Below are 25,717 nucleotides of genomic sequence, written 5' to 3'. Positions count from 1 at the left end.
TACAGGTTGGGGGTAAGGAGACAGGGGCTGAAATCCCACCGAAACCATCTGGCTGAGAATGTGAGCAAGAGTGAGTTACACAAAGGAAAAATTGGATTATTTCTGGCAAAGGAAGGGGGCAATAAAAGGCTGGAAAGAGGACAGCTAATATTCATTATGAAGGACTTTAGAAATCTCTTGTGCCGAACTCTCATAATTGTTTCAAGAACAAACTTTTATTTCCCTGAAGCCTGAGACCTCCAGGCAAGGAGGAGCTTCTCAAGGTAAAGTAAGGAGTGGCTACAAGTCGTGAGGCAGGCCTGGAACAGCAGCCGCACCTGACTTTGACAAGTCAAGCTTGAGAACCAGCAGTGGGATCATGATGACCAGTTGAGGATCCCTGATCTCAGCCGGGCCTCCTCCCTTCACAGTGAGAGACTTGCGGTCCATAGAGGCTAACTCGCCCCAGGAGACAGAGCTGGTTATCTGAGCAGGACACAGCCTGGAACCCACAACTCATTCATCCTAAGTCACTTCATGGTACCTCATCATCACCTATCACGAAGTGAGCAACTTCCACGTTCTTGAAGGACATGCATATAAAAACTTTTTTTTTGGTGGTAAAATATGGTCATCTTGATTTCAGAATGATTGGGTGAATCAGCCAACATGCTTTTACTATATATTATACTTTCTGTTATTTAAAAAAAGCAGTTATGAAAGAAAACTGAAACCATTTTTGGTTGAATGAAGTTTTACCATTTTCATTTTGTCTTGTTTCCAAGATTCTGCTATAGTGTGGCATTCACTAAATAATAAACGTATTGTACGTTTCAGTGTGGTAACAGCAGAGAATATGACTTCATAGACCACTTGAGCTGCTCTGTTGTGGTTTATGATGCCATCTGGATTCCTTGGTGGAATTATTTCCATCTAAATCACTATAGACGTCTATTTAGTTTGTCACAAATCTAAAGCCAGATATATTTGTGGTTTTCGGCAGTGATGTATGTAATTCTGAAAGATACCCTGAAAGTTACAAGTTGTCATACACTATTAGCATTTAACTCAGTGTTTCGCATAATTCCAGACAAACTAGAAGCCTGAAAAAAAATCCATTTCTCCACTTTATTTTTTTTTTTTACTCTTAGGCATTCTACCTTTGCTGTCTATTTTGCCACTGTGGATTTGGTTATGCGTCAATAAAGTATGTGTGGGGAACACTGGGAGGCAAGCAGAGTAATGTAGGACATGGTCCCTGCCACTGCTTAATTAGGAAGCGTAGGTAGGTAGCTAGGTAGGTAGGTAGGTAGGTAGATAGATAGATAGATAGATAGATAGATAGATAGATAGATAGATAGATAGATGGGATGTTTCTTTGACTGTATGGTGGAGAGCGAATAAGAGAGCAAGAGTATCTCTTCTCTGTCTTTTAGATTACTGCCAATTGTGTTAAGAGACTGGATCACATTGCAAGATATGCATATACTGTAGGGTATACACATTGGCCTGCACCGAAAGAGAGGACTCAACTAAAGCATACTTTATAGGAGTGTGTAACCCAGTTGGCTGCCAGGTAGGAGCAATAGCAGAACAGCAGAACTTGCCAGAAGAGACTTGGGGCCTAAGGTTCAACAAAAAAGTCTGCAGATTTCTAAGGCCCTGTATTTTTGTTCTGATTTTTCCCCAGAAAGGCTTGAGGCCAGAGGAGGGTGTCATTGGTAATAGTGATAGGTGGGGGAGGGGTGCCAAAGCTACAGTGCAGAGCAGGGCACAAAGTGCAGAGATGGGAGGAGGCCCACAGCTCAGTTTCCATAGAGCAGGTGAGAGGCACAGCTCACTCGGGGGTAGAAGGCTGTAGATATACAGGGCAGGTGGCCTGCAAAACAGAGAAGGAAAAGGAAATGGGTCAGGATGGGTAGTTGGCTATCACAGAAACAACAGGAGGCTGGGAGCACAGCTCCAAGGACGCTGGTTCGGGGGAGGCAGTCTCTCCTTAGCAGGGAGGCCCAGGGACCCAAGAACAGCCTGTGTAAAGGTGAGTCCACAGAGTATTTTAGGATACGTGGAAAGCCTGGGTTCAGGTCCTGGCTCTACCACTTGCTGGCTCTGTCCCCTTGGGAAAGTTCCTCATCTGTGAAGTGAGGAGTTTGGATTCATTGGTCTCTTACATTCCTGAGATGTTATGAGATAAAGAGTCAGCATCTCCCCCGGCATAGACCAAGACTGGACTTCTAGAAACTGTAATGACAGTCATTTATCGATTTAGCAAGCGGCGATGAGCACATGACATGTGGAACACCATTGTGCGCATGGAGATCACAGCAGGCAGCAGAATGAAGTCCTTTCCCCTCGTGAAGCTGGTGTTCTAGGGGAGAGGCAGACAGCAATCCAACCATCCATAAATGAGCAAGTTAATTTGAGTTACCAATAATTGCCATGAAGATGGGAAAATAAGACCGTGTGATGGAGGGCAACCATGTTTTGGGAGTAGGGGATGGTGGGGAAGAATTGCATCTTCTCTAAGGAGACAGTGTTCATGCGAGACCTGACTTGCAGGACGGAGCTTCCTATGAGACAGTCAGGGAGTAGGGCAGACAGCTCAGAATGAGGAGAAAAGGCCCTCAGGAAGCAATGAGTCTTGACACATTCATACAGCAGAAAGAAGACCGGTGTGGTTGGAGGGAGCGAGCAGGGAGCGGTTAGAGAGGGAAGTCAGCGCCAGACTACATGGGACCTCGGAGGCAGTTGTAAGAAACTTGGATCTTATCCCAAGTGCAGTGGTAAGCCTTTGGAGGGTTTTAAGCAGGAGAGTGAAAGGAAATATCTGCTATACATTATGAAGACTACCCTGGAGATTCTATAAAGAATAAAATGAAAGAGGAGAAGCAGAGACGACTTAAGAGGCAATTGTAATAGTCACAGTGAGAGAGAGTGATGGCTTGGACCATGAGAATAGCGGGGTTGTTGGGAATAGGTGGGTAAATAGAAATGTGTGTGGAGGTTTTGGAAGACGGAAACATGGGGGCAGTCCCCTCCAACCATTATCCCTGTCAGTCCCAACGTAGATCTGCATGATCTCCACATCTATTTAGGAAATCTGTTTGTGATAGATTGTACTGTTCACTTGCCAATTTCTGGCTTGGGAATGCAGGAATAGCCTGTTTTGGTAGCAACTATGATAGTTCAGTTTTGAGTTGTTATAGAAAAGCCTAGTGAATAGAGGAACACCAAAACAAGTATGTATTTCTTGCCCCAGTAGAATGGATTGAGGGCCAGTTTAGCAGCTCACAGTGTTTCTCAAAGGAAGAACTTTCCCTGGGTCTCTATAAGAATCCAGGAAAAGACTGAACCTGCTTGGGTCATGTGGCCACTCCCAAACCAAATATTGGGTCTGGGGATAGAGGTCAGGGGGTAAAATGATGAATGAAGCATCCTTTGTGTCCTGCATCCCATTAACAGGACATAAGAGAGGGTCAGGGAGCGTTTCCTCAAGGCAGAGGTACAAACTAACAAAAACAGTATGCCTATAAAGATGCCTTCATTTGGATTTCTCTAGATGCCACAACTCCTAGGAATGCCTGGTCATAGCCAAGCCTAAATTGTAGCTCTCTGAAACTCTGTCCCATTCCTTTGTCTTCAGCGGAATTTGTGAAGACCAAAATACAAACCTTCTATTAATAATTTTTCCTCATTTACTTCTTTATATATTTGATTATCTTCTAAAACTATATGAAATAATAAAAACTCTCTTAAAATTTTGGCATGGCCTGGCTCTCGGTGTTTCTTCTAGTTGACACAGGACATCAGATACCCTAGCACCACCTTCTGTGTATCAAGCATAGCTAATCTGAGGGCTCTCTCCCTATCAAGATGGCCCCAGGTTTCCATCCACTTGACTTCATAGCAGATTTAAAACAGAACCAGCGGGCATAGAATTTTTCAAACAGTTTTAGGTGCAGAATGGGAGGCTGTGCTTTAACCTAGCAGACTGCCTTTCCCTTTGTGTTCAGACCTCAAAGCCTCAGGACACTCCTCTCTCACGGACCTACTCTCTGGGGAGAGGACCCACCAGGGCTGGAAAGTTCCTTGAGGCCCTTGTGAATGATCAGTTTCACAGAGACAAGTCTAGGTGGCGCACCTAGGACACATTGATGGGGAGGGGACGATTGTCTTTGGTTCTTTCGCATCTCCCCTTAGGGTTTGGTGCCTCCTGACTCTAGCTGTTTATAAACTCTCATTCCCCTGCTTTGCTCGGGCATTTTCCCTTTAGCCCCAGGAATTCCATGCAGTTCAGCCCATTTATTGAGTGGACCTTACAAATAAGGCCTCGGGTAAGCACTCTGAAATTACTTCCTTTGTGGCCCTTCTGCATTCCCAGTCTAAGTGGTCTTAGACTCACTTCAGCTAGGTGACAGGAAGATTGAATTATTTTATATTAACATGCAGTAACGTATTGAATCATTTATTCAATAAATATTTATTGAGCACCAATTGTAAAGCAAATACTCTTACCAGCACTAAGATTGCAACAATTAAAGTTCCTGGCCTCCTCAGGTAAGTTATATTCTAGTGGAGGAAACAGACAGTAAATAAACAAACATATGATGTGCCAGTAGAGTAAGTAGAGTAATTTTAAAACAAAAAGCAAGCCTGGTGATGGAGGAGAGAAAAGCGTGAGTACAGGTGGGAGGAGCAGGGTTATTTGGAAAGGTTAATAGGGAAAGGTGCCTCTGAGAACTGATCTGGTGGGGGATGGATGGGAAGAGACTTGGACTTGGAGAGATATCTCTTTTTTGGTAGGATTTTCAGTTACCTGAACTTGTTATCAAAACATCATAATGTGGGGAAGATTTAGATGGGATTCAGAGGTACAGTCCTCTTTAGTGTAGAGCCATAAGCCGGAGAGAGGCACCATATGGACCCCCTGGTACCTGCCAGTCAGAGTCATGGTTCTGACCCCTTGCCTAGCTCGATCCTCACCACCCCCATTTCCCCACGCTGGTCACCACTTCCCTGTTTTCCTGTTTATCTCACTGGTAGGACTTCCAGCTTGGCTTTCTTCCCAGCTACCACTTAAACTCCTGTCCTTGATGGTAATGTAGATTCTTGCAGCACATTGCCTTGGGCTCTTCTGAATAAATTTCCTTCCCTATCACTAGGAAGAAACTACTCATTGCCCACCGCAGGGGTAACCGTATACTTTATCATTTAAATTGGGACACTTCTGAGAGCAGAAAGGAGTACTGTTAGTAATTATGCTGGGACTACAAATGTAAACTGGGCCTGTCCTGTGCAAACGGAATGGTTTGTCACTGTATGCATGAGGTCATTGGCTCAGTTAGCTCCAGCCCACAAATGGAATCAAGACTGCCCTCCCCAGCCTAGCATCTGATGTGAAGGCTGAGGGTGGGCTCCTTACATGGTGCATCCAGAAGTCAAAAAACAGGTCGTCACTCTTCAGTCACTACCTTGTTGGCTTACCCTCAGGTCTGTTTTTCTGGGAGGCCCCTCAGTTCCCACCCCAGAACATGCCTCCACTAGTTTCCATTCTTCTGCTGGGAATGGACTAGAGACTTCCAGAACCCATTTTCTCTGCTTCTTCAGGCTGCTCCCTGGGACAAGATGTAAGCTCTTCTTCCATATCCAGGTCTCAGAGAGCTGTCTCCAGACCCTTGCACAGGCCCTGTGAGGCCTGTGTGTTTGCCTCTCTGGAGCTCAGATGGCGTCAAAGGAGCTGGGCTTCCAGAGCCAGAGTCATACTGATCACCCTTCCAGCCCCTCAGGACACTAAAAATACCACCAAATATTGCTTACTACTTCTTTACAGAGTTATGTGCAAAGCAGATAATGAAATAATACTACTTGGCCCTAAAAGAGAATGAAATAGTGCCATTTACAGCAATGTGGATGGACCTCGAGATTATCATACTAAGTGAAATAAGTCAGAAAAAGACAAATACCATGTGATATCACTTATATGTGGAATCCAAAATATGACACAAATGAAGTTATCAACAAAACAGACTCACAGATAGAGAACAGACTTGTGGTTGCCAAGGGGGAGGCGGGTGGGAGAGGGCTGGATTGGGAGCTTGGAATTAGCAGTTGCAAACTATTATATATAGGATGGATAAACAACAAGGTCCTACTCTATAGCACAGGGAACTATGTGCTATAGTTCAATATCCTGTGGTAAACCATAATGGAAAAGATATGAAAAAGAATATATATATATGTATAACTGAATCACTTTGCTGTACAGCAGAAATTAATGCAACATAGTAAATCAACTAAACTTCAATAAAATAAAATTTTTTTAAAAAGTTATATGCTCACAGCTTTAAAAGATTCAAGGGACATGGTAAACCCCCATGCTTTTTTGAATGAAATATTATAGATATTAAGATCAGGCCTCAAATTTTGGAAATAACATCCAAATAACCATTATAATAAGGCCCTACTGGGTTATTTTTACTATAATAATAATGACCTCTTATTGGGTTCAAGTGTATTTTGTAGTACAGGTCCACAATCCCTGATCTGAAATCCTAGAAAGCTCAGAAAACCGAGGAGAAAAGAAGTTCCACATGTGACACGTGTTTATTTGACAGTAAAACCTGGTTTGCATTGGCATGAGGCGTATAGTCTTTATCCCACTTAGTGTGAATATTTGTGTTTTGCTGCAGAAATATTAATATGTTTGCTTACTTCTCCAAACTTCCAAGGTGAATATTATGTAATATATGGTGTATGTACTGTATTACCTGTTTGAAACACTTCTGACCCAAAAGGTTTCTGATCAGGGTCGTTGGCTTTATTGTGCTGAAACCAAGCAAGGTCTCTTGCGTTCACCGCTCAGAAAGCCAAACTCTGACAGCCAGAGTTCACAGCAAAATAAGGGTTTACTGCTGGACGCCAAGCAAGGGAGGGGGAGAGGAGCCTCAGATCCACTCCCACTTGGTCTTTGAGTTAGGGAATTTTTCTTTTTTTAAGGAGAAGAACAAAGGCTGCAATTAATTGTCTTGTTACATTTCTATGACATTTCTCAATCATAGCTTCCGGAGTCAGGATGTTCTGGTTTATGAGGCTCAGAGCAGGTGGTCCGTGGCCCAGGGCTCTGTTAGCTCATCTTGCCCTGGAGAAACAACCTGGGTTTGTACATTAATGATGATATATGTAATAGCAGTTTTAGTTTTAGTACATTAATGGTGTTATGGACAACAGCAGTTTTAGTCATCTGACTCTGGTGGATTAGTGTTCGGTTAGCACAGGATTGAAGTCAGAGGGGACAGGAAAAGGAATAAAGAATTGGATAGAAAGAGTAATCATAAACTCAGTAAGGAAACTCAGCTTTAGGGGGCCTCAGTTTCAGTACTATTTTACCCATTACATGTTTTCCAGTTAATAATCTTCACAGGGACTTCCCTGGCAGTCCAGTGGTTAGGACTCCATGCTTCCAATGCAGGGGGCATGGGTTCGATCCCTGGTCAGGAAACTAAGATTCCACATGCCATGTGGCACAGACAAAAAATAATAATATTAATACAAATAAATAATCTCCACAAATGAGGCAAGCACAGACCTGCAACAAGATTCCTCACAAGTTTGTCCCGTTCTGGATACTGCTCCTTGTATGGTCTGTAATTTGGGAACTATTCAGTATTATTTTCTAGTTGAACATTTAGTACTTTAATCCTTTGGAAGAAAAAAAAAAACATTGATATAATGAATGATTAATAAGTAAATAAAAATAGTGAGTAACATTGAGACCAGATCTTTCCTTCCCCACTGGTGTAGCATGGAAGGAAGAGGGAATATCCTTTATCATCATATGTGAAGCACAGTGGTCACGTGTGTAGCCCATTTTCGCTTTGTGCTGATTTACAGGAACTACACAGATGCCCTCCTGGAGCATAACAGAAGCCGCCACACACTTGCTAAATGCAAAAAAAACTTAGAACCAGTAGTTTTGTGTCTTCCACTAGTTTAAGAAAAGGTTTTTCTGTTCTTTTCTTAAGGAGCATATTGTTCCTCAAGGCCAAAGCAGGGGATGGGGAGGGGAATGTATGAGGTATTTAGTCCTTTACTCTCTGACTTAATGTTTGTGGTACCGAGGCTCCAAGAAACTCCCAGTGATTCTTGCTTTCTGGTATTCAGCTCCCTATGTAATCCTTTCCACATCAAATACAATTTGTGACAAACAGTTCCAGATTTTCTTCATGCAAATACTAATATATGTACCAATGTGTATACAAACACACACAACTGTGTGATTTGTTAATACACACTGGATCATATTAAACTACTGTCCTACAACTTGTATATTCACTTTAACAACTTTTATGGGCACATCTTCCATATCTGTCATATAAATCTATGTCATTTTTTCATGTGTCTCCATATATTTTACTGAGTGGACTTCTCCAATCCCTTTTGGAGGATATTTGGGCTCTTTCCAATTTCCACAAATACAAACAGTTTTAAAGTAAATACGATATGGATAAATCTGTGGGATATATTTCTGGAAGCAGAAATACTGAATCAAAGTTAGACACACTTAAAATTCTGATAGATATTCCCAAATGGCCCTCCCCAAAAGTTGTACCAATATATTTGCTCAGGGAATGTAAATGTCTGTTTTCCTACATCCTCAGTAACACTAAGTATCCATGATCTCTGCCAATTAGGTAGGTGAAGAATGACTGGTTGCTTTCTTTTGTATTTAATTGTTAACCATCTTTCCAAATGTTTATTGGCTGTTTGTGTTTCTTCTGTTTGGAATTGTCTGCCCATCTCCTTTGCCCATCTTGATACTAGGTTATTTGTCATATATTGATCCCTATGGACTCTTTGTATATCAGTATGTTAAGGTCTTTACCTAAAAAATATTTTATAGACAATTTCCCCCAACTTATTGTCAACACTGACTTTATCATTTTGAATCATGTTCAGGAACTTTTTGTCATAACCCAATGGTGTGTGTTGTATAAAGCATGAAAAAGGCTTTATAACTTAAAAATACTTCCAGTGAAAATTAAAAGTAATCAAGAGAGCATTTCGTGTTTGTACAAATGTTAACAGTTACTGTGTTTAACTTTGGTATCAGTGGCCCAGTTGATTTGGATTTTCACTGTTTCCTTCTAGTTTCCCGAATACTATATTCACCGCATTCCCAGAAGCCGGGAGGTCCAGCAGCCCTGGCTGTCCACGGTGCTCACCACCTTGTACTCCATGTGGCTATCCTTCCCCCTGACTCACCGAGTGAAGCCAGATTTGGTATGTATGAGCGTTAGGGGAGAGAGAAGGTCACTCTCCTATGGATCCCTCCTTAGTAACAGGACATATTGTTTTCTTAAACAGCTATCATTTATCAGTACGCCAGATACTATGACAGACCTTTTACTAACATGTTCTAAAATGTATCATTTCAGTGCACTTTGCTGAAAGAGTTGGGAAATTTGTCTTCCCTTTCTAACTATAACTTGAACTTTAAATTTGCCCTTTTCTCCCCTATGTCTCATGGCAATAAGGACTAACAGAGCACTATCTTTAAACAATTTTTGCCACTGTCCACCTGTGGTTCCTGAGCCAATGTCATGTGCTTGCTCGTCAGGCAGAGAAGAGCCAGGTTTTTGTTTGTTTGTTTGTTTGTTTGTTTAATTTATTCATTCATTTGTTTATTTTTTGGCTGTATTAGGTCTTTGTTGCTGCACACGGGCTTTCTCTAGTTGCAGTGAGTGGGGGCCACTCTTCATTGTGGTGTGCTGGTGCACGGGCTCCTCATTACGGTGGCTTCTCTTGTTGCGGAGCACAGGCTCTAGGTGCATGGGCTTCAGTAGTTGCAGCACATGGGCTCAATAGTTGTGGCTCATGGGCTCTAGAGCACAGGCTCAGTAGTTGTGGTGCATGGGCTCAGTTGTGCCACAGCATGTGGGATCTTCCCGGAGCAGGGATGGAACCCGTGTCCCCTGCATTGGCAGGCAGATTCTTAACCACTGTGCCACCTAGGAAGTCCCAAGAAGAGCCAGTTTTTAAATTCTTTTTCAATACTCTTATTGTTTTGTCAAAACTCTTACCAGTACTCTGTAATGGCCTATATGGGAAAAGAATCTTTAAAAGCGTGGATACCAGGCTTCCTAGGTGGCGCAGTGGTTGGGAGTCTGCCTGCCAATGCGGAGGACATGAGTTTGATCCCTGCTCCAGGAAGATCCCACATGCCGCGGAGCAACTAAGCCCGTGTGCCAAAAAAAAAAAAAAAAAAAAAAGCGTGGATATATGTATTTGTATAGCAGATTCACTTTGCTGTACACCTGAAACTAACACAACAGTATACCCCAATAAAAATTAAAAAAAAAAAAAATTAGCAATCTAGTAGACAAAAAAAAGAAAGAAAAGAAAACACTGTTACCAGAGAATGATACGCAGTAGGCAGAATGTCATACACACTCAAGTTTTTACAGGAAAGTAATACAGAACATAGAAGTGTGAAAACTTAATTAGTGCACTGTATAAAACCTTGCCTTCCTTATCTATAAAAGTCTTAAGTTCTCTGTGGTCTTTAGGATAAAGTTCTATTACTAAATCCTAAATGCACTTCAGTAGGCAATTCAGATCAGCAGATATGTTATCACAGTAGTGTACACAATTCTTAAACAATACTCTCATTTCTGTTTAAGGCAGAATCCAGTAATCTGCATTACCCTTAAAGAAACTATTTATTTACTTTCCATATACATGAATTCTGGCACTGTGGATGTTATTTTCATGAATAGTTGAACAAAAATGCATTTAGCTACAATGATGATTTTGAAAAATCTCTATCAGTTTGGTCATTGCCTTTCACCAGCTGGATTGCGATTCAAGTCCCTCCTTTGGATGAGAAATTTTAAATCTGAATTTTCAAATCTGAATTTTCTATGTGAGTACTCTAGTTTGTTTTTAAAAGCTATAATTTACAAACAGTGAAATGTATAGATCTTAAGTATATAGTTTGACTACATCTCTATCAAGATTTAGAACATTTCCATCACCTCACCTGCCCCTTTGCAAGCAACCACTTTCTGGTGATATCTATTACCATAGATTAATTTTGCTTATATTTATTTTTAAATTTTTGGCAAAATAAGTTTATCTCACAGTCCCCAACCACATTTTTAGTGTGTGGAACTCAGATGTTTTCCTAAAAGATCATTACTGCTCTTAAAGATTGAATTATTTCTGAAACTTAAGAAACAAAATGGAAGGAAGAAAAAAGGTCTTCACATTTTAAGCTGGAAATTTTGGGTTTACATTTACTGAGTCACTGGAGGCATGGCCACTGGCAGCAGCCAGGTTGAGTGTGGTGACTTTAGGACTCTAAGGTGTGAAGGTGAGAAGGAAGTAGTGACATGATGGCTGATGTCTGTTGTGGACATGGAGGAGCTCTGGTGACTGCCCTACCTAAGTATTTGATACCCTTATAGTGGAAAGAGTAACCCATGGGGCGTTAGGAACTTGGTCTCAGGCTCACTTTGGCTTTTATTTTATTTTAGTTCCCTTCTGGGCATCATTCTCTACCTTAAAACAAAAGGATTGGACAGGATGTCCTCTCAGTTTTCTTCAAATTTAGTCTAAAATTTTATGAGTGCCATAAATTTGCCTATAAAGAGTGGAAGGGGAAAAAAACTATTCTGTTTCTAAAGGAATAAAAGGGGGAAAGGGGGGAAATAGGAAATACTTATTTCCATTTTAAACTGAGTTTTCAAAATTATTTCAAACCTGAACATTTTCCAGTCAGCTGCTCTGATATGGTTGGCTTCACAAAATGAACTCCCATTTAATGAAATTCCCTTTTACACACACACAAAGTTAATGGGTAAGAGGCCTTTTTTCCTACACCAAAAGCAGAATTACAACATGCAGATCTCTCCTGTATTCATCCTTGGCTTTTTTTTTTTTTTCAATTGTAAATGGCACTAATTTTTTGTTGTTGTTGTTAAATATTTTTGCCTTTTTTTAAATTGAAGTATAGTTGATTCATAGGGTTGTGTTAGTTTTAGATGCACAGCAAAGTGTTTCAGTTATACATGTATACACATATATATATTCTTTTTCAGACTTTTCCATTATAGGTTATTACAAGATATTGAATATAGTTCCCTGTGCTATAGAGTAGGACTTTGTTGTTTATGTATTTTATATATAGTAGTGTGTATCTGTTAACCCCAAACTAATTTATCCCTTTCCCCCTCCCTTCCCCTTTGGTAACCATAAGATTGTTTTCTATGTCTGTGAGGCTGTTTCTGTTTTGTAAATAAGTTCATTTGTATCATTTTGTTAGATTCCACAAATAAGTGATATCATATGGTATTTGCCTTTGTCTGTCTGACTTACTTTACTTAATATGATTATCTCCAGGTCCATCCACGTTGCTACAAATGGCATTATTTCATTCTTTTTTATGACTAATATTCCATTGTGTATATGTGCCCCACCTTCTTTATCCATTCATCTGTTGATGGACACTTACATCGCTTCCATGTCTTGACTGTTATAAATAGTGCTGCTATGAACACTGCTGAGGCATTTATCTTTTTAAAGTTTTCACCTTTTCAGGATCTGTGCTCAGGAGTGGGATTGCTGGATCATATAGCAACTCTATTTTTAGTTTTATAAGGAACCTCCATACTCTTTTCCATAGTGGCTTCACCAATTTACATTCCCACCAACAGTGTAGGAGGGTTCCCTTTTCTCCATAACCTCTCCAGCATTTATTATCTGTAGACTTTTTGATGATGGCCATTCTGACCAGTGTAAGTTTTGATTTGCATTTCTCTAGTAATTAACAGTGTTAAGCATCTTTTCATTTACCTGTTGGCCATCTGTATGTCTTCCTTGGAGAACTGTCTCTTTAGATCTTCTGCTCATTTTTTGATTGGGTTGTTTTTTGTTTGTTTTGCTATTGAGTTGTATGAGCTATTTGTATATTTGGGAAATTAAGACCTTGTTGGTCACATTGTTTGTGAATATTTTCTCCCAATCTGTAGATTGTCTTTTCATTTTGTCTGTGGTTTCGTTTTGCAAAAGCTTATGTTTGATTAGGTCCCATTTGTTTATTTTTGCTTTTATTTCTGTTGCCTTGGGAGACTGACCTAAGAAAATATTGCTACAATTTATGTCAAAGAATATTTTCCCTATGTTCTTGTCTAGGAGTTTTATGGTATCACGTCTTATATTTAAGTCTTTAAGCCATTTTGAGTTTATTTTTGTGTGTGGTATGAGGGAGTGTTCTAACTTCATTGATTTACACATGGCTGTCCAGCTTTCCCAGTACCACTTGCTGAAGAGACTGTCTTTTCTCCATTGTATATTCTTGCCTCCTTTGTCAAAAATTAGTTGACTTTAGGCACCTGGGTTTATTTCTGTTCCAATGATCCATATGTCTCTTTTTGTGCATCCTTGGCTTTCTTATGACTTTTATCAAAATTTCTTCTTTGAAAAAAAAGAAAGAAAACTGCACTTTTAGAAATGATAGTAGCATCAGACTTTAAATTGCCTGACTTGTCTGAACAGCCAGGTGACTTTCTGCTTTGCTTTAACTTTGTGCACCTGAGCCAGTAAGTCTGCTCCCCATTCAGCTGTCTCTGTACTTTACTTTGTCATCTATAAAATATAGATAGTCACTTTCCTTGTTGTTTCAGAGTGAATGCTGAATAATAAAACATTTCAGTGTTTTTTAAATGGAAATTCCATCTGGTATATAATAGCTAACATTTATTGAGCACACTTACATGTGCCAGATCTGGTCCTAAGTACTAGCATTCATGCTGTATGAGGTGGGTAATACGGTTATGCACATTTAATGGAGGAGGAAAGTGAGGCTCTGTGAGACAGGAAGTTACTTGCCCTGAGTGTGCACAACCAGTAATCCAGGTCTGGAATCCAGGTCTTTCTGATTCCAAAGCCCAAGGCCTTAACCACTGGACTATATGCCACCAATTTCTGGCTCACCATGGAAGATGTGTTCATTCATTCAGACCAATTAAGAATCAATTAATAAATTACTTCCAAAATCATGTTAAACATCACTCCCTCTGAGAGTGTAAAATTTAAATATATCCCAGCAGATCAAGTTAAGTACCTGCTTTCATAGTGATTTAACAAAGACTGATCGAATTGAATAATAGTGATAATAGTATATATTTCAAAATTGTGTTATGTATGTATATTTGTCAAGATAGAGTATTTTTAAAATTCAAAATGGATAATTAAAATGAGTAATAGTATTATTAAAGAAGTATTATTACAGAATTTTACAATTGAGATTGACTTGGAAAATTAATCGAATTCATATTTACCAGTTTCCTGTTATAGAAATCATATATAAAACCATTGTGAGGATATGTAGTATTTTATATCCTAATTTAACTTTTTGATTGAGAGAGTAATCCAAAACCTCAGGCTTTTTTTAGGAGAAAGTAAATCTGCTTGTATATTGAAAGTCATGCTTGTTTCATCCAAGCCAATTATTAGATGAAAAGCACCTTAGAGACAAGTTGTAAATTCTGTTTTGGAGGCCTGAATCTAATCCTTAATAATCGGAATGGATGTTTTTTTCTTTTACAAGGCCATTAAATACTTTTTAGGTGGTTCTGCTATTTCACATATATTTTTCAAGAAATATGGCTTTGCCAGGGATCCTGTGAATGAGTCATAAGTTCATAAGACTGTTCTTCAGTTTAAAAAGATAATAGGACAGAAATTAGATCATTGGTTGCCAGCATTGAGGGGTGGGGGAGAGACTGACCACAAAAAGACTTGAAGGAATGTTTTTGGGTGAGAAGCTGTTCTGTTTCTTGATTGTGATAGTGATGGTAGTTGTTACTTAATAGTATGCATTTGTCATAACTCAGACCTGTATGCTAAAAAGGATAAATTTTACTCTGTGTGAATTATAACTTAGTAAATATGAATTTTAAAATGTGAATCATGGCCGAAAGCATCAAAACCTTTGGCTCCCAGTAGCTTCATGTATGGCCTGTAACTCTCTTTGACTCAAAGTGATTTGGTGAGTCACTGCTTGCTCCTCTAGGCACCTCACCACTCCAGTGTTTTTAAGACCCTCTCTAAGTGGCACAAATACCGGAATTGTTACAGCATTTGTCTAAAATTTGTAACATAAAATTCAGCACCTTTGCTGAATTAAAAATCTGGATCAGGGAGCCTCAGTAGCAGCCAAAAATGACATAGTTTAGCAAATGAACTGAGATTTCTCATCATTTCAATCACTTATTATTTTATGTTTGTCTCTGTAACCTTGGAAGCAGTAAATAGAGTTGGTCAAGTTTGGAATGCTATATTCTATGTTTGATTTTAGGTGAGTCTACCATCCTCAAAGTGTTAGTTATTGAAAGTATATATTAAGTGCCTAATATGTACTACTTTTGCATTTGTATATCCAGTAGGCATCTGAAAGTTTCTTGGTTCAAAATAGTAGATATTTCCTGCTCTTCCCCATCTTGGTAAACTTGCTCAAGTCAGATCCTCAGGAGACATTGCTTTCTGGCACACCCTACTTCTCCTGTTCAATAGCAAGCCCTGCCGACCATGTCTTCACAATTGATCATGATTTCTGTCTGTTTCTGTCCATATTCACTGTCACCATGCCATCCAACGCCACCCCCACCCCCAATGCATAGTCTGTTATCCGCCTGTGGAAGGAAGTTCATGACCGCCTGCAATTTCTTCACCACTTAACAACCAATGTGATCTCTTTTATAATGTAAATCAGATTCTGTTACTCCACACTTAAAATCATCCAGTGGCTTTCTGTGTTCTTAAAGTCCAAATTTCTCAGCGTAGCCTGCACGCTTCAGCCCAACCTGCTTCTCTGACCTCTTCTCCTTCTCTCTTCCCCTAGTTTACTATGTGCCAGTCAGACCTGCCTTATTTTTCCCCAACAAACCCAGCCGATCCCTGTCTCAGAGCCTTTGTACTTGCCATTCCCTGTGCGTGGGGCTCTTCTCCCCTGCTCCAAACGTGACTGGCTCCTTTTTGTTCTCTGAGCTCAAATGTTACCTCCTAACAAAGGCCTACCCTGATGCCAGCTCGTGTCCTCATCCCTCTGTTGGACTGCCCTCCTTTATTTTCTTCATAGTACTAATCCCAATTAAAAAAACTTTTTTATGTATGTGTTTGTTATTCCATAAGAAACTGCAACTGCCTTGTTCTTTGTACTGATGCAACAGCACCTGGCACTTGGTAGCCTTTCAGTACATATCCTTTTTTTTTTTTTTTAATTATTTTTTTGGGGGTACACCAAGTTCAATCATCTGTTTTTATACACATATCCCCGTATTCCCTCCCTTCCTTGACTCCCCCGCCTCGTCAGTACATATCTTTGATGAATGGTCCAGTCACTGTGCTAGCTACCGAGAGTGCAAACATAGGTGAGCCATGGGCCCTGCCCTCAAAGGGCTTACACTCTAGTGATGGAGACAAATGGGAGACATTAGTACAAAGGTAGTGTACTAATTACAACGTAGTGTGCCAGGTGCCTTACGGTGGTAAGTGAAAATTGCTGTGGGAGTATCACAAGAACTTAGCGGTTCGTTCATTCACAAATATTTGTCAAGGACCCTACTCTGTGACAAGATTTATACTGTATGCAAGAAGTACAAAAGTAAGCACAGTAGACAGCAGTCTTGCCCACAGCTGGGTGGCTGTAGAGTGATAGGTCCTCTTTGGGGAGCTGGATAAGGCGTGAGAGTGGAGATGACATTTAAGAAAAGATGGATAAGAGTTAATCAGTCAAAGAACAGAAAAAGGTCATTTTAAGACGAGTGAAAGATTAATAACTCAGTTGAGTGAGAGTCACATAATATACATAAGGTTGAAATCTTTAGACTGTACCTTTATTGATTAGCATTTTATGTATAATATTTTATTGCTATTAAAAATTAATGAGATCTGGAACTTATGACCTGAATGCAGTAGCAAGGTAGTCATTTTTATAAAGTTAAATATTATGGGTACTGTTAAGATGGCATATTGAGCTTTTCCTCTATAAACCCCATAAACAGACTTCTTTTTATTGAAATCCAATAGAAGTTAAAGGAAATGACCACTTAAATGTTTTATTGATTTATCATTTTAAGTCATGTGACTGGAACACCTGAAAGTTGTATTTTTTTAAATTTTTGGAAAAATAACATTTATCGAGCTCTCCCTATGTGTCAGACACTGTTCTAAGTACTTTGCGTATATTAACTCATTTAATCCTCCTAACAGTCCTCTGACACGGTATTCTTTACCTCCATTCTGTAGATGAGGAGCTCAAAATCCAGAGAGGTCTAAGTAACCAAGGTCACAGAGCTAGTGTGAGTAGCATAATTCCCATTTAAGTTTAGTTTTATAAGAAACTGCCAAACTATGTTCCACAGTGGCTGTACCATTTTTACATCTCATCAGCAATGTCTGAGAGATCTAGTTTCTCTGCATTCTCTCTAGTATTTGCTATTATCAGTATTTTTTAGGTGTGTAGTGATATATCATTGTATTTTTAATTTGTATTTCCCTAACGGTTAATGATGTTGAACATCTTTTCGTGTACTTAGTTGTTGTTAATGTCTCTTCCTCACTGAAATGTCTGTTCATATCTTTTGCCCATTTTCTAATTGAATTGTTTGTTTTACTTTTGAGTTTTGAGAGTTCTTTGTATATTTTAAATATGAGATGTTTGTCTAATGTAGTTTACAAATATTTTCTCCCAGTTCATAGCTTGTCTTTTCATCTTCCTAACAGGGTCTTTCAATAAAACAAAAATTTTTACTTTTGATGAGGTCTAATTTATCAAATTTTTCTTTCATGGATCGTACTTTTGTTGTCATACCTAACAGCTCTTCATCTAGTCCTAGATCCCGAAGATTTCCTCATGTTTTCCCCTAATAGTTTTGTAGCTTTGTGTTTTACATTTAAATCTATGAATCATTTTGAGTCAATTTTTGTATCAGGTGTGAGGTTTAGATGAAAGCTCATTTTGCCTATGGATGACCAGCACAGTTTGTTAAAAAGAAACAAACAAACCATTCCTTCCTCGGTTGAATTGCTTTTCCCCTTCGTTGAAAATCAGTTGGAATTTTTTTAAAAAAGAAGTTAGTCGGGTGTATTTGTGTTTACCTATTCCTGGAATCTCTGTTGCGTTGATCTCTGAGTCTTTTCCTCTTGTAGTACCACACGTTGTGAGTGCTATAGCTCTATGTAGTAAATCTTAACTTCCGGTAGTGTGATTTCTCCCACTTTATTTTTCTTTTTCAAAATTGTCTTAGCTATTCTAGTTCCTTTGCCTTTCCGTAAAAATTTTAGAGTAAGCTTGTCTGCGTGTACAACATAATTTTGCTGGGATTTTGATAGGACTTGCATTGTATGCATAAATCAGTTTTGGAGAAATTGACATCTTTACTATATTGAGTCTTCCAGCCTGTGGACATGGTATGTGTCTCCATTTAATTAGATCTTCTTTTATTTCATTCATCCAAGTTTTGCAATTTTCAGCATCTAGATCACATACATGTTTTTTAAATTAATATCCTGATATTTCCCTTTTTGGAATGATTGTAAGTTATGAATGGTATTGTGTTTTTTAATTTCGGTTTCTACATGTGTGTTGCTAACATCAAAATACAGTTGATCTTTGTTTATCTCATATCTTGAGATCTTGCTTTTTTAAATAGATTTTCTGGGATTTTCTAGATAATCTCCTGCAAATTGGAAAATTTTTATTTCTTCCTTTCCAACCGGTATATAATTTGTTTCCTTTTCTTACCTTATTGCACTAGCCAGGACTTTGAGAGCAGAGAGCTTTGTCTCTTTTCCAGTTTTAGGGAAAAAGCATTCATTCTTTCACTACTAAGTATGATGTCAACTACAGGTTTTTAATGGATGCTCTTTGTCAAATTGAAGAAGTTTCCCTTCTCTATTAATCAGGCTTCTCCAGAAAAACTAAACCAGAAGCAATAGGATAGGACTTGACTAAGCCTTTTTCTTCTATTCAGGTGTTCATTTGATTGGATGAGGACCATCCACGTTAGGTAGGACAATATGCTTTACTCAAGTCTACTGATTCAGATGTTAAACTTACCCCAAAAGAACCTCACAGACATATGTTTCACCAAATGTCTGAGCACCCCATGGCCCAGTCAAGTTGACACATAAAATTAACCATCACAACCTCTATTCCTAATTTACTGAGAATGTTTTTATTAATGACATTAGAAAAATTAATGTATTAATGACAAAATGAATTTTGTCACACAAGCTTTTTTTACATTGATTGACACAATCATAATTTTTTGTTAGCTATATTGATATGGTACATTACATTGAGTGATTTTCAAATATTGAAACAGGCTTGCATTCCCTGAATAAATCCCACCTGATCATAATGTATAAATATTTTTATATATAGGTGGATTTGATTTGCTAGTAATTTGTGCAAATTTTTATGATGGTATTCATGAGGGATATTTGTCTTTGGCTTTCTGTTTGGGATTGTCTGATTTCAGTATTGAGATTAAACTGGCCTTATAAAATGACTCACCCTCTTTGTTTTCTGGAAGAGATTGTTTAGAATTTATGTTAATGCTTTTTTAAATGTTTGGTAAAATTCTCCAGTGAAACCATCTAGTCCTAGAGATTTCTTTTTCAGAAGTTTTTAGCCCTAGATTACATTTCTTTAATAGACATAGAATTATTCAGATTCTCTGTTTCATATAGGGTGAATTTCAGTAGTTTGTGGTTTTCAAGAAATTGTTCCATTTCGTCTAAATTGTCAAATTTATGTGCATAGAATTATAATGTTCCCTAATTGTCCTTTTTTACAGCTTTAGGATCTAAGATTATTGCCTCGGTTTCATTCTTGATATTGGCAAGTTCTGTTTTCTCTCTTTTTATATTTGTCGGTCTTGCTAGAGACTTATCAATTATATCGATCTTTTCAAAGAATCAGCTTTTTGTTTCACTTATTTTCTCTTATCTTTATTATTTCCTGTCCTGTGGTTGCTTTGGGTTCATTTTGCTCTTCTTTTTATAGTTTCTTAAGGTAGGGGCTTAGATTATTGATTGAAGACCTTTCCTCTTTTCTAATGTAAGCATTTAATGTTATAAATTTCTCTTTCAGCCCCGCTATAGCATCATCCTACAAATGTAGATATATTTTCATTTTTTTCTAAGTATTTTTATGTCCTTTGATACTTCTTTTTTGACCCATGGATTATTTATAGAGTGCTTTAATTTCTAAGTATTTTTATTTTTCTGTTATTGATTTCTAGTTTGATTCCATTATGGTCAGGGAACATACTCTGTTTTTACATATGTTAAGGTAGTGTTTTAGGATCCAGGATACAGTCTATCTTGGTGACTATTCCATGGGTGCTTGAAAAGAATGTGTATTCTGCTATGTGGTGTGTTCTGTAATTGCACATTAGATCCTGCTGCTGAGTGACGTTATTGAGCCCTTCTGCATCTTGGCTGATTTTCCGTCTAATAGGTCTACAGATAACTGTGAGAGAGATGGAACATTCTGTTAGCCCTTCTAAAACCATGTCTAAATGGTCTCGTTGATCTTGGCCCTTCATAATTTGTTCTATGCCCTTTTTCCCCTAGTGTAATGTATGCATTGATCCCACATTAATATGAATTTTAAGTAGTCCTTGTACTTCACTGTTTTGTCTCTCGAAACCAAGTATTTCTTCTCTAGTATGTCTTTTTAATTTCTCCTAAAAGTAGGCATCTTTGAATTGTTCTTTGAATAAGTGGACTGATCTCATACTCTCTTGAAATGTCTTCCTGAGGAGAAATGTGTTTGTTTCAAGGTGAAGAAGAGAATGTTGAATTTGTAAGGTTGCTGATCATTAAACTAAAGTAAGAGGACTGCTTATGTTGAGGGGGAAAGATCTGTAAAGTTCCTGAGGGTAAAGGCCGTGTATTTGTGTGTTTCCCATGGTCCCATCCTAAAAAAGTTCCTTCCACATATTTGTGGAGTGACTTATAAATAAATGAATGAATACTGAATGATGTGAGTCATCACAAAAACAAAGACGCCCGCTCCCTAAGCTTGTATTCTTCTCAGGCTTTATTAAGAGTCTGAAAAACCAGAAGGGTTTCCCAAGTCTGCAGTGTTTGATTACTGGCTGCCTTCCAACCTGGCTGTTGTTAAATGAAATACTCAAAGAAAGAGCTCTGCGTGTAAAAATGAAACCTAATTTAATTTTTAATTAAGTAAAAAATAAATTTCAGATTCTACATGTATAATAAATTGGAAAGAAATGAATCATTTCAGCCTAATACTCTGCCTCTTTGCCTGAAGCTGAAGCTGATCTAATTCACCATGACAAATTTAGATGTATTTATTACATGTACACTCATGCTTTGTATGAAAGAAAGCCATTATTATACTTAGTTTTTTCCATGTTCTGTATCTAGTTTGAGCTGTGAAATGCCTAAGTTCGTAGCAATAGCAAGTTGATGACATGGATAATGGGTTATTGTCCATAAATGGGATACTATGATTTTTTTTGAATTAGGCATTTTCTGTGGTGAGCCACAAACTGGGTGGTACTGGGATTACCACTGTTTGCATAGTATATAAAAATTTTATTGGCCTATTGATTGACATGTGTTTCAAACATTAAGAAGAGTCAATTAACTTCTTGTTGATATGCCAGAACCCTTACAGGAACTTTGTTTTTCCCCTTAATTGCTGTTGCTTTGATTCTCTTTATATAATGACCTTCATCTGGTATTATATTTTTTGGTGATCAAAAGCTTTATAGCATGTTCAAAGGAAACTTAGCTAGACAAAGAAAAGGTCAGCTGGCCCAAGATGCCTATCTATAAATGGAGTTAAGTGAGAATAAGATTTTTCAAGCCAAGTCAAAAAAGAAATGATTAGATTGCAATCACCTACTGCTTCTTGTTTTCCAAGATTAATGAAATCGTACTTGGGAGTCACTTGTTTAAGTTTGTTCAGTTCCTGTTCCTCTGTTGACCAGTCCTCTGTAACATATTAAAATAATACCAGTGTTACTTTTTCCAAGTTTGTATTTCCCCTCTAGGCATGCACTGTAAATTTAGCAGCTTTCATAAAGATACAGAAGAACCAGCTCTGTATCATACGTGCATTTAGCAAGTCTGATGATGGTCAGAGTCCACTGTGAGGAGTGATTTTATGTGAAAATCCTCCCACATATCTGGTTTCTTATGACTGACAAACTGCTTTTCCCAGCTGCATGGTGAAATTACCAGCTGTGCCACTGACACATTGGCTGGGTGACAATCTGTAGCTGCTTCCATCCACAAATGAGGTATTTAATTTAAATGTTATGGTTTCTGTTTCACATTTTGAATGACCTTAGAAAAAATCTGTGTCAAAATTAGGCTGTATATTATCAGTTAGAGATTGCTTTGAGTTATTTTTCTTTTTCTCCACTTTGAAGGATGCTCCAAAGCTTGAAAATGATTTTTCTTTCTTCTCTAAGTTGATCCTTTTTCCACTTGGCAAACGTTACGTGTTTCCTCTCTGCAGAAGTGCATGTGGCTTTGCCTAGCGTTTACTCTCATTTCGCTTTGCCTGCCTCACTCTTTGTGTTGCCACTGTTTCAGCCCGTTACAGGCACACATGAGATCTGGGCCTGGTGGGGCCTCTTCCTTTCAAAGTGAAAGATAGTATGTTTTCCTAAGAATAACAGCATGGCTACAGTGAAAACAGAAATAAAAGTTGAAGGAAAAGAAATTCAGTTGTGAAAGGGTAAGAATAAGGGAAGCGTGGTGGAAACAAAGCTGTTTTCCAAGAAAGGACTGATATGTAATCAGAGGCAGTGCACTCAGAGAGACCTGGACTTGTGCAGAAGGGTGGTGGGAGGCACCAGTGGCTAAGTGAGAACAGAGAGTGGGATCAAGGGAAAGGAAATCTTTGAAGAGATCTTCAATTTTAATAATGATTCCTAGAACCAGCCAATTTCACAGCCTTACGGTGCCGATTTTAAAGTTTCATGTGAATCAGCATAGCTCTATTTTTTTAGTATCTGAAAACCTCTAAAGTGCTGTTTTTGTTTAGAATTTTAAAAATCTCCCTTTGGTCCAAAGGAAGAAAGGATAGAAAGGAGCACAATCAGAACACAAATAATTGAGCATGGAATGTGAGAGCTTAGGAAGGACTGCTGCAGTCCAAGTCAAGCGGGGTCGTTAAAGATTTGGAGATGTCTGGAACGAGAGTTGGTATGGAAGTAGCTTGGGGAGGTTTTGAAATTTGAATGCAGACTGTGAACTCCTTGAGGAAAGGTAAGATGTATTACTCATCTTGGCAACCCTAGCACCTATTACAGTGCTCGGGGGCATGTGGGACTTCAATAAATATTGAAGGAGAGAAGTTGCGTAGGAGGAATATAGGAAGGAAAGTGTCAGAGAAGCTATTAAAACTTAGCTGAAATGCATTTGAAAAAAATGCTACAAAGTTCTTAGAAGCCTGCCCTGGGCATCTGAGATCAGATGAGACGTTTTAACTGCGGACCTGGTCCCCACCCCCTCTGGAGATGAACACTCAGGTTCAGAGCGTTGAGCTTAGAAGTGTGGACACGCGCCCGTTCCCCTGTGCACACCTGGTTTTATTAGTGATGACTGCTTAGCACTTTTAAGGGGGTGGAAAAAAATAGAACAGGGGAAGAAACATTGCATAACTGCTCCTTGGCTAACCTTTGCACTGACTGAATTAATCCCTGGAATTCATCTAAGGATTTTCTTGATAGCACGTTTCTGAAGCGTTAAATATTGTCTTTGTTGAAGCGATCAAAAGGAAATGGCAAAAATTTCTCATTCATCTCACGCAGAATACAGTTGCCTTATTTTTTTATTGAGATGAAATTCACATAACATAAAATTAACCATTTTCAAGTGTAGAATTCAGTAGCGTTTAGTATATTCACAATGTTGGGCACCACCTGTATTAGATTCCAAAACATTTTCATCAACAGTTGCTTTACTTTACTACCTTGGTATCATGAAACCACTTAGAGCTTTTTACTTTATTTTAAAAAAAAAGATTGAAACCTAGTCAGTGTTTGCTAACAGCCTCTGGAGACTAAATGCCGTCTTCTTCACAGTCTGTCTTTTAAATTTCTCATTTCCCTCCCCGCGAATCTTGGGTAAAACTTACCTTTTTAGGCTGACATTTTCTCTTTGGTAGTTTGCTTTTTGGTGGTTTCTTTTTCTCCTGGCCTCCTGGTATAATTCTTGTTTTGTAGCATGAATACAGTGAAGCCTCCTGGTCATGGATTTCTTTTTCTAGTGTTAAACATATTGGAAATTCAATCCACTGCAGAAAGCTTATCACTTCTCTACGTGGAGCATGAGATTTGAGATTCCACTTATACCAGGACAGCATTTTATGCAAGACGTAAGTCAGGTGCTTCTCACTTTCCATAGACCCTTGCCACAGGATAAAAAGGGCAAACTCTGATTTTCTCTAAGACACAGGGGAAATAATTATAAAAATATTCTTCAAAAGGACCTTATATTCAGGGATGAGGAAACTATGATTACCCTAGATTTACTAAAAGGAATGAATAAACACCTTACAAGTTTCAAACATTGTTGTGGCTTACAGAAAAAGATATTTTAGCATTATTGTTTAGAGGAGTGAAAAGGGTCCAATCAGAAGCAGGTTAGAGAGCTTGAGCGTGCTCTTAAAAATAGCAAGATGTTCCCTGCTGATAAGACCTTTGAATTTCAGAAAGAACCTGTCGTGACTGATCATTCCTTTTAAGAAATGTGAATAACAGATTTATAAGTTTCATATGTTTATGATGTCAAAATTTCCATATCCTGCCATAAAGAATGAAATCAGCAGTGGAATCAGCTGTAGAACGGCAAAGGGCAGCAAATTCCATTTGTTAACAGAATACCGTCTTGCATTCTTGGTCTTCCTGAAATCACACTTAAGCCATTTATACAAATCTTTGACAAAGCAATTTTTTAAAAATGTTTATAGCTGACAGTTCGTGAAAACAGGTTTGCGCTTATGGGTAAATAATTACTTTTCTGTAAAGACAGGTGTCTCATCCTCAAATCAGTTGTGTCCACATCTTCAAAGTTCCAGATGCTATTTTTCAAAACATTTGCTTACACAATACAGTATTTTGTAGATAAGTCTCGTTAGTGGAGGCAGTGCCCAGAGCTCAGGGGACTTAGTCTGTTGCTGTTTTATTATTCCCAAGCCAACTTTCCTGTTTCAACTTTTCAAGGGGCAATGATTCATCTCTGTGAAGTCACACAGGGAGAAAAAAATCTCTGCCTGTTCACTACGAATGGAGAACAGAATTTGGGGGGGGAACAGAGGCTGGAAGTCATTGGGGACCTGGATTTCCCTCCTCCCTATGGGAACTGGGTGAAGCTTGTGTGTGGCAAAGTTCCAGTCTTCAGGACACAGAAGAAGAGTTCCTCATTTTTGTTATATAGGTTTCATCAAGAATTCACTCTGAATATTTGCTTTTCATTTTTTTCTTAAAATTTCCACATTACTGTTTTCTCTGGTTTGCATCCATTATATCTTGGTTGTGGTATGGGAGGAAAATATGCCATACTGGGAACCAGGAGGTTTCTGGTGTTACTCTCAGCTTTGTGAATAATTAGGCGTGTGACTCGAAGCTGATCAGTTAGCCTGTCTGAGTTTAGCCTCTCCTCCGATCAAGTGGGAAGAATAAGA

At 38.6% G+C, this 25,717-nt stretch overlaps 1 protein-coding gene across 1 annotated transcript in view; it reads left to right on the top strand.

Moving 5' to 3' along the window:
- ALG14 (ALG14 UDP-N-acetylglucosaminyltransferase subunit) overlaps positions 1–25,717 on the top strand; it is an 87,838-nt gene that overhangs the window by 27,554 nt on the left and 34,567 nt on the right. Inside the window, exon 3 of the mRNA XM_057718201.1 lies at positions 9,127–9,258. Coding sequence (XP_057574184.1) covers positions 9,127–9,258 — 132 coding nt within the window. The remainder of the gene's footprint in view (positions 1–9,126; positions 9,259–25,717) is intronic.

This window comes from Hippopotamus amphibius, chromosome 1 (genome assembly GCF_030028045.1).
Source record: "Hippopotamus amphibius kiboko isolate mHipAmp2 chromosome 1, mHipAmp2.hap2, whole genome shotgun sequence".
Taxonomy (NCBI): Eukaryota; Metazoa; Chordata; class Mammalia; order Artiodactyla; family Hippopotamidae; genus Hippopotamus; species Hippopotamus amphibius.
Note: the sequence above shows the minus strand (reverse complement) of the source record. Positions and strands in the feature narration are given on the sequence as shown.